Raw genomic sequence first — 9808 nt, 5'->3', positions numbered from 1 at the left:
AACACCAGGAGAGGCTGAGGGAGCTGGGAAGCGGCTGGAAACATCAGGAATGGCTGAGGGAGCTGGGAAGGGCTGGAACACCAGGAGAAGCTGAGGGAGCTGGGAAGGGCTGGAGCACCAGGAATGGCTGAGGGAGCTGGGAAGGGCTGGAGCATCAGGAATGGCTGAGGGAGCTGGGAAGGGGCTGGAACACCAGGAGAGACTGAGGGAGCTGGAAAAGGGCTGGAACACCAGGAATGGCTGAGGGAGCTGGGAAGGGGCTCAGCTGGAGAAAAGGAGCCTCAGGGGGAACTTTTCCCTCTCTGGAATTCTCTGACAGGAGGAGACAGCCAGGGGAGTCAGGATCTCTCCCAGGGAACAGGGACAGGATGAGAGGAAACCGCCTCAGGCTGTGCCAGGTTGGTCATGAGGAAGAAATTCTTCACAGAAAAACTGATGCCCAGGAAGTTCCACCTGAACATGAGGAAGAACTTTTCTGTGCAGAAAGTGTGAGGAGTTTCCCTCACTGGAGATACCCCAGGACTGTCTGGATGCAATCCTGTGCCATGTGTTCTGGGATGACCCTGCCTGAGAGGGGTTGGACCCGCTGTAGTCACCTTTAAATTGATCAATTCTGTGATTCTGTGCTTAAACGTTGGAGGGAGGTTTGGAGTCGCCATCCCTGGAGGTGTCCTGGAACACCTGGACATGACACTGACCGGGTGAGAAGGCAGACTCGATGACCTCGGAGGTCTTTTCTACACTAATTAATTCCGTAATTCACCCAGCTTGTTTTGTTACCAGCTTTAGGACAGCGGGAAGGACTACATCTCCCAGCGCGCACCGCGGCGGCCCGCCGGGACCTGAGGGGCGTGGCGCTGCGCGCTGCACGCTGGGAGTTGTAGTCCGACCGGCATTGGCCCGGCGCGGCGCCTCCCTCGGCAGCGCTCCTCCCCGCTCCGGCTCTCCCTCGGCAGACGGAAGCCGGGCAGGGACGAGGGAGCCTGGAGCGGCAGGATGGGGGACTCCAAAGTGAAGGTGGCGGTGCGTGTCCGCCCCATGAACCGGCGAGGTGAGACTCCCCCTTCTCCCTCAGCACCCCCTCCCCTGCCCCGCGGGGCGGCGCGCTCCTTGGGGACAGGTGTCCGTGGGGACAGGTGTGTCCCCGTGCGGGAGAATCGCTGCGTGTCCGTGCGTGGTGAATTCTTTCTGAGGAATAAACACACCCCGGGCAGGCACGGGCGGCTGTGTGGCCGCGGCCGCGCTCTCTCGCCCCGCTCTCCCCAGATCTCATTTTTCCTAAAGCCGGTTTATGGCTTTATTTTGCCTGTTCCCCCGGGGAAGAGCCCTCTCCACACCTCCTGCACCTGCTTTACAGCCGCTTCCTGCTGGCAGAGCTCTTCCTCCTTCCTGCTTTGTGGTTTTGGGGGAAAATTCTTCTTTTTCCTGCCTTCTGCCCTGTGCCAATTCACCCCGCTGCTCTCCAGCCCTCGCTGTTCACCAGATGACAGCGACAAAAAAACAAGCGAGAAAATACAGAAGAGGAATCGAGAATTGACAAGAAATTTTTTTTCGTGTTGTTGTTTTTGGGTTGTTGTTGGCTTTTTGGTTTTTTTTTTCTCCCCTCAACGAAACTTGCCTAAGGGTTATGTTAATCAGACCGTGGTCTGGGCAGCTGTTTAAATGTTTATTACTTGTCTTAATTAGAAAAACTTGCTCTGGATGATGAGGAAACGAGTATGAAAAGGCAGCATCAGCCAAGGAATGGGAAGGTGAAGAAGGCAGAAATCCAAGAAAGTGTAGGGTGCTTTTTTTTTCTTTGCTTTTTTTTTTTTTTTTTTTTTTTTTAATCCCACATTCTCACAGGAGCATGCCAATAATTCTTTATAGGGAAAGGGAATCCAGTGAAGTGAAGTCAGTTTAGTAGTTGAAGCAAAAAAAGGAGGGAGAGGGGAAGCCTTTTATTGTCTACATGATCTGACATATAATATGTTTTCAATGGCTTTCTTTAAAAAAGAAAACGGGTTAAAATATTGAATACAGTGATTCTACACCTGTATAATGTCAGTTCACAAGAGCTCCTGAGTCCCACTGCCAGAACAAGAGATAGAGTTGATGTCTTTACAGCCTGGTGGTTTAGGGAAATTCAAGATATTGTCACCAAAAGCTGCATTTTATTAAACTTCAGGTGCCAGCTCTCAAAACTGAGGAGCATCCATCCTTAGAGAATTGGTTGGAGGAGATGGAGGTGCTGGGAGAGGAGCTGAAAGGTGGTGCCTGCTGTGGGTGACAGATTTGGGCTTTCCTCTTGCTCATGTCCCTTTCCTGACATAGCTCATTTCCTTGGCTGTGCCCCAGACGTCTCCTGACTGCTTGGTGTTCCTCTCCCCTGGGATTAGACAATAGCTCAGGTTGGGATTGTTGGAATTATTGACCTCTGGAGCACATCAGATGAGAGGAGTTGCACAGGGCCTTGATCAGTGAGGTTTGGAATCTCCTGGGGTCACTAATGCACCTCTCTCCTACATAAATCCTACATCTGCTCAGCCCTGAGTTTGTCCACATGTCCCTTTCCAGCCAGGATCTGTGAGGAACTAAAGGAATCTTAGAGAAAATCTAGATTGCATCTCTTTCACAGAATATCCTGAGTTGGAAGGGACCCACAAGTCCAATTTCTGTCTTTTATTCTGTATAAACTTAAAATAGTTATGGAGAGGATGACTCCTGTCAGGAGGCTCATCCAGGAGTGAGAGACATTTGAATTTTAGTCCTTGATGCTCATCAGAGAGAAGGGGGGTCTGACTCCCCCACTCTTGGCAGTTTGCTGCTATTAAAAATCCTGTTATTTGTGAGTGATGCCTAAATCCATTTAAGTCCAGCCTAGAAGGTCTGTGTCTTTTCCTCTCTCAAACAAAATGTCTTCAAAGTGTTTTTGTTTTTTTTCCTAGCAGATTATTTGTCAAAGTCCAGATGTCTTGGTCAGGTCTAAACAAGTAAACTCCCTATGGCATTTCTGATGCACCTTGAATTTATAAAAATCAACAGTGATATCAAAGCTACAATTTTTCTTACCTATTTAATGTTAAATATAAACATTTGTGCAACTGATTTTCTGTAGAGTCATCCATTTATAAGTCTTCTGTGGCCTTGCCTTTTTTTTTTTTTTTTTTTTTTTTTTTTTAAGCTTTTCTGGAAGCTCTTTCATTTTGTTCTGAGCAGTATTTGTATGGAGTTCTGGGGCTTTGGACCTGAAGCAAGTATTTGTTTTCTTCAGGATCACGAGTAATGTTCTTTCCTTCTCTCTGCACCAAAGGGCTTAACACTGCAAACCTGTCAGATGGCTGAGACTGTGGAAAATTAAGCTTTGAAATATTCTTGGTGTTTACTTGTGGTCGTGGTGGTTGTCTTTGGTGTTTGAGTTATGAATTTCTTAAGGCCAGGGTTTATTAGGTTAATAAAAGTGCTGTGCTTAACTGTTAGGAGTTTTTACAGCCCATAAAAGTCTAATGGGTTCCTTGCCTGCATGTGGAAGGGATTTGTGTATCAAATAATTGGTTATTTATAGCACTCACATTTCAAGGTGTTTGGATTGTGGGTCCTGCTTCATTCTCGTGCAGAGTGGTGATCCATAAACTCAGTTTATAGTGATGGAAATAATTTCTAATTGTACTTGGGTTTGGAGTTGTTTTTGCATCCAGGCTGCTTTATTTTGTATCAAATTAGACCTGAATCCTACCAAGCCTGGGTGGAAGCTTTATTTTTATAAAATGCTGTGTCCACACGTCTGCAGTGCCATGTCTGAAGCTGGAGGCTCTCCTGGGTGGCAACTGAGGCATCTTTTTTTCATCCCTTCTACTTTGCAAACTGGGATCTCGATTAACAGGCTTGTATGAATTAAATAATTCAGTACTGCTTTGTTAGATAAGGCTCTTGGTCTTTTACTTTCTTGGCTCTGTAATTCACTGAAGTATTTCCTAGTGCACTGTGTTATTCAAACGGGGGTTTGATAACAATCAGGAAGTTCTTTTGCTGTTTTATTTAAGAGTTGCAGTGGATTTCCTTTTATGAATGTCGAGTTTGACTTCTCTTAGCAGATACTCATCATATTTCAGGTAAATGCAAATCTCAAGCCATACTATGAGGCAAAGCAAATGATAGCTGAAAGCTTTTTAATTAAGATTTTTCTCACTGAATGCTTTGTTTTCAGGTGATGTACATCCTTGTGCTTTTGAATCAGTTCAGTGTTGTGTTAATTAATGCTGATAAAAGCTTTTCTGTTTTGAAAGAACATGATTTATGCTCAAGGATATGGCCAGTGACACTTAAGCCAGTCCCAAGTGCTACATCTCACTTGGGTTAATGCTTTTTGAACAAGAAAGGCAGGAAAGCAGCTGCCTGTATTCTGGCAATGCTGCCAGATTAAACTATTCTAGGATTGTAATGTAAGAGCTGCAGCTCCAGTTGAAACATCTGGATTGCCTGTAAATCCACATTCAGGTATCTGTTATGTTGATATGTCTATTTATCCAGATATATCAGTGTTCAAACAGGGATCTTCTCATGCTTTGATGCTAAAGGTTCTGTTTCCTTGTGAGGAAAGAATTTGTTTCTGTATCTGTACAAGCTTCTGATCACTGTGTCAGGTGGTAATTTTATGTCCTCCTACTCTTCTTGCAGGAGGTTTCATTTCCAGCTCCTTGAAATGGTTTTGGGGTTTGAGGTGAGGAGGTGGGGATTGTTCCTGTGCTCTTGTTTGTTTGTTTTCCCATGGAAATTACAACAGAGACAATTCATCTAGAAATTGGAGTTTGTGCAAGCAGGTTTATAAGATTAATTACAGTGTTAGAGGGTGTGAAATGGCACCTGCTGTATCCTGATGGCAATGTGCAAACCACAGGGCTTTTCTTCACCATTATCCTTCTCATGCAGTCCCTGGAGTTTGGAATATTTCCTGGTGATAGTTGATAAGCTGTAAAATAGTGTTTGGGCTACAAGCAGGATTAACCTTGAGATAAGGTGCCAAATGTGTAAAGGATGCAGAGTTAATGTTTTATCTTGTGAGGCAATTGTATTTTAAGAGCTCCTAATCTGCTACAGCCAGAGACTCCCAGACATGCAAGGTGGACACCACAAAGGAATTTTAGTGCTAATTGCACCTTCCCAGCTCCAAGTGCAGGGGGAGGTTCCCTTGCTGCTGCTCAGGTTTCAGAAGATAGATACACCTGGAATAGCTCAGCCTTGGCTTTTGGTGCAAACTTGCATTTCAGTTTTGTTAATTCCAGAGTGTTGGAATTCCTTGGAGCTCACCAGAATCCCCAAACTATTGATTTACTCAGTCCCAGGAGCCCAGGGGTGTTTCTGGCTGTCAGCAAGGTCCATGTCCAGGTACATGAACTGCCTTCACTAAAGGAAACTCTTTCCTTGCAGAGGATAGAACACATTTATTTTTTTTTAGCATTTGGACAATGTGGAATTAACATGAGAGGGCACCTTGCCTGTTCCATAAGCCCATGAGTTTGAGTTGACTTTCCCCTCGTGGGCAAGCTTTGATAGCATCCCCTTCCAGATGCACTTGTACATATTTAATGATCTTTAATTGCTGCAAGCTGAATATTTCATGACTTACATTTGAGCAGTTCATAGAACAAGAGAAGCTTGAAAGGTGCCTTCATGTTGGTGGACATAAAGTACAAGTGAAATCACTGTTTTTGTCACAATTTATCACTGTGTCTTCCAATCAATTCCCTAAAAGTGCTTTTACACACTTTTTTTCCATATAAGCCCTCAGCATTGTCATTGAGATGGAAGTTATTTTCACATTCACTCATCTCCTCAGTTAGTTTTGCCTTTATTTGTGTTGGCTCCTACGTAGCAAAGGGCAAAGAGAAAAGTCACTCTTGGGAAACAAATATTGGCAGGGAAACTTGAGGACTTGTTGTCTTTGAACTGACTTTCACATTTCTTTTTCAAACAAAAAAACAACAGAAAACCCCAGACAACAGCCTCTCTTTTTTTTTTTTTTTCAGTTGATTTGTGTGATAAATATTTTAAATTACTGTTTAAGCATTTCTCAGTGTTTTTGCCATTTGCTTTTCCAGACCAAGAAAGGTATGAAAAACCAATTGTAATTTCTTATCCAATGCAACTTGAGGGCTCAGGGCACAACATTCCAGAACTAACCTCCAAGGGAATGTTAATCTCCTGAAAATCTACTGGCAATTTAAAATATAAAATTTCTATCGTCTGTCTTCACAGGAGATTATTTGAGCTTTTGTGTTTGGGGCCAATTTTGGCTTATGAGCTTAGGAGAGGCACTTTAAACCTTTCACATTTTATTTGTTATACTTCAGTTGCTTTTCCAGCTTTTGTGAAGCTCTACAAGGCCAGTTGTTCTGGTTCCCAGTGACTCCATAGAGCTTGAGGCTCATCTCCAAAGGGTCCTGAGGTGTCACAGCTGCCCTAAATCTGGTACTGGGACCAGGAGGAATCTGAGACAACTTTTATTTGACCTGTCTTATAACACCAGGTTGGTTCATGGCTCTGTTTCAGTGGGGTTCAGGATCAAATGCTGTTGGAAAGGGCTGGAAAATTGTCAGCCTTCATAAACTGATTTCTTAAATTGAGATCTAATGGAAAAACTTATATGGAAATCAAAGCTCTTGATTAATAGGGAAGTGCTTTCCTTTAATTCATAGAATAGTGGAATGGTTTGGGTTGCAAGGGACTTTAAAGCTCATCTATTTCTACTTTCCACTATCCCAGTTTGCTCCAAGCCCCATCCAGCCTGAGCTTGGACACTTCAGGGATCCAGGGGCAGCCACAGCATCTCAGGGCCTCCCCACCCTCCCAGGGAACAATTCCTGCCCAAAATCCCATCCATCCCTGCCCTCTGGCAGTGGAAGCCATTCCCTGTGTCCTGTCCCTCCATCCCTTGTCCCCAGTCCCTCTCCAGCTCACCTGGAGCCCCTTTAGGCACTGCTGCCCATCTCATCCAATGTGAAAAAATAGGGAATGTAAAGTAGAAAATATAGAGGGTCACACAATTTGTAACAGATCTTTCATTTACCCTGGCTGTGACACTAAAAGCTCTTGCTACTCCATGCCCCCCAACCATGAGTTAAAAACCCTCTTATTTACTGTGTCATTGTTCATTTTAAGATTATTTCAAGCTGCCCTGCAAAAGCCATCTCTTAGGATCATTTTGTTTGGGTCTGAAATGCAGTGGCCTGCAGTGGGATGGTTTTTAGGGTATTGGCTGAGGAAGCTGCAGTGTCACCACGTGGCAGTTCAGGTGTTCTGGTTGTGCCACCCTCTAGAGCTGGGTACAATTATCCAGCCTCTGTTGTCAGTAGCTGCAGCCAGTCCATGAAAACAGCTCCTGCCTGATCCATAAGCAGAGACAGAAATTTCCCAGAGGTGAAAACATCCAGCATTTTCCAAAATCCCTCTCTCCCCTTCCTCCAGGATTCACACACACTCCTTGTCCCTGCTCCAATTAGTTCAATTTCAAGTGGCACCTTTGCCAGTGTTTCCCAACTCTGCTGTGGAAAATCTTCTGTGGTGAGTTTATGATTACCAGACATGTGACTGCTGTTACAGAGGCACTGGAAATTCTTACCTGTGGTGGGGATGGGCCAGTGCCTGCTGGATCCACTGGCTTGGCTTTTCCAGTTCTCTCTTGCTGGCTGACTTTTCCACCCTGTTTGAAACTCACTGAATTTCTCAGTGAAAAAGCCCAAAGCATATATGGGGAGTGAATTTTATAACACCCACAATGCTTTTATCAAAAGTAGTAATTTGGGATTTACACAAGTGTGGTTTCAGCTGAATCCCAGTTTTAGAAAAGTTCTGTGAGGAGTTGAAAGCTCAAGGGAAAGGGGAAGGAGAGTGGTTTCATTCAACCCCCACCTTCCAGTTTCACAAGTAAAATAAAAACTCCTCCAAGGAACTCTCTGTGAGCAGCTTGGACACAACACTTGACAATTATTCTTACACTCAGCCCAGCTTTGCTTAACACTTCTACAGCTGTGAAATGTAAATGTGGAGAAGTGACTCAGATACATGTTACCCTTTTATTATGGATGTCACAGCTCTCTTATTCTATAGCTGTGAAAGATTTTCATTCTCTGCAGTAAATGGTTCTTGATGTTGAGAGTTTGAGTTTTAATTCTTCAAAGAGGAATTAGCTGATTAGTTTCTTGATTTGATGAAGCAAATGAATAGTTGATTGTGTTTGCTTGGTAATGACAGAAAGTAGAAGCAGGTTAGCAATAATAATAGGTGAGATTTTGTTTTTGTTTGGGGTGCAAAATTTGGGATAAATCTCCAAAGTTTGACAGTGAGCTGCTTCTGTCATCTTTTAATTTCATCTTTAGTTTCTGAATTTCATGCTGCCTGAAAAAACCACACCTGAATAGTTGAAGAAAATAATACCAAATTTTCACAAGTGAATCCATACTGCAGGTTGAGTTAATTGGGATGTTTGGATGTGGATCCTTATGATCTTATCTTGGTGCATCCCAATTTTGCATGTTGTTCAGGAGCAGCAAGTACCCAGCTCACCTGGGAGACACTGAAACTAGTAAAAGTAAGGGTGGAGTCCTTGTGTGATCATATCCAAAAGAGCAGGCAGATAATTTGACTATAAGGCCAGCCTGCTTTAATGATATTAAAAACTTAATGAGGTGGAAATGATAAGTTTCAGTAGTGGCTAATGTAAGATTCATCTCTCAGTGTACAGGAAGCATTAAAGAATTCAGAAATCTGCCAAAGAATATAATGGGGCCAGAATTTGAAGAAAGTGAATGATGTGCTGTTCAAACAGAATTTAAACTGTTTTTTCAGCTGAAAGGAGTGTTTTCATGTGAGCCTTTGGCCAAGGTAACTGGGATAAGCAGCCTTAAGGCTGTCTGGATCCAGACCCAGCTTAGAGGCTCAGTATAACTGTTTCTTAGGGGTTTGTTTCATGGGACACCATGAGCTGCTGGAGCAGTTTATTAATGCTGGGACAAGATCTCTCCCAGCTCCTCTCTTCCCTCTGCACACTCTCCCCAGCTGTTTGCATGGCCAAACTTTCAGTGGGCTGGTGGAGCTTTCCATGGGGTCTGGATACATCCATTTTCCATGCTGGGTAGTTTTTTCTGCTGCTGAAGTAACTTGAGATGACTTAGAGAGGATCTGCTGAGCAACAAGCACAGGAGGGAAGGACTGGAACCTCTCTGTTTGGAAATAGCTGCTAGTTTGGCTCACCACATCTTCCAAAAACATGCAGCACACCAAGGTGAGGGATTTCATTACCTATGGGAGGTGATAATCAAACAAGGTGTGTTGCAGAGGACAAATTGGCTTTGAGCCTTTTTTTCTTTGATTTTAAGGAAGCCTCTTCTCCTGCCTGTGTTCTTTCTTAAGAGCATTTCACAAAGAGAGGTTTAATGAACACTGGTAAGATGGAGTTCACTGGGCAGTCACAGATGCAAAACCTGCCATGGGTGTTCTCTCTGAAGAGCTGCATTGAAAACCAGAAAGCATGCTGCTTGCAGACCTTCTGCTTTGCATGAGGCAGGTAAAACCCTTCCTGAGGAGCTGGGAAAAGCAGGTCACTGCAATCCAGGGTGTTAATCACTAACCAGGCAGACCAAGATAAAGTGCCTTGTCGGATATGGGACGTAGGAAGAACATGGTTTCATCTGAGCAAGCATGTGTTGCATATTAATGGTAGGTAAATTGGCTTTCAGGGTGTGGGGGAAATTAAAATAAACACTGGCTTCTGGAACTGGTCTGGCTTTTCCTCCTGCAGAAGCACAGTGTAATATCAGAGGGGCAGTTCTGC

At 44.1% G+C, this 9808-nt stretch overlaps 1 protein-coding gene across 4 annotated transcripts in view; it reads left to right on the top strand.

The window, feature by feature from the left end:
• Positions 1 to 886: 886 nt before the first annotated feature.
• KIF13B (kinesin family member 13B) overlaps positions 887 to 9808 on the top strand; it is a 120870-nt gene continuing 111948 nt past the window's right edge. For 3 of the 4 annotated variants that reach the window (XM_056486903.1, XM_056486901.1, XM_056486902.1), the window contains exon 1: positions 945 to 1051. In XM_056486903.1, coding sequence (XP_056342878.1) covers positions 997 to 1051 — 55 coding nt within the window. In that variant the 5' untranslated portion in view covers positions 945 to 996. Of the gene's footprint in view, positions 1052 to 9808 lie in introns of all 4 variants that reach the window. The other variant, XM_056486900.1, reaches the window with a different exon arrangement.

Source organism: Oenanthe melanoleuca, chromosome 3 (genome assembly GCF_029582105.1).
Source record: "Oenanthe melanoleuca isolate GR-GAL-2019-014 chromosome 3, OMel1.0, whole genome shotgun sequence".
NCBI lineage: Eukaryota > Metazoa > Chordata > Aves > Passeriformes > Muscicapidae > Oenanthe > Oenanthe melanoleuca.
Note: the sequence above shows the minus strand (reverse complement) of the source record. Positions and strands in the feature narration are given on the sequence as shown.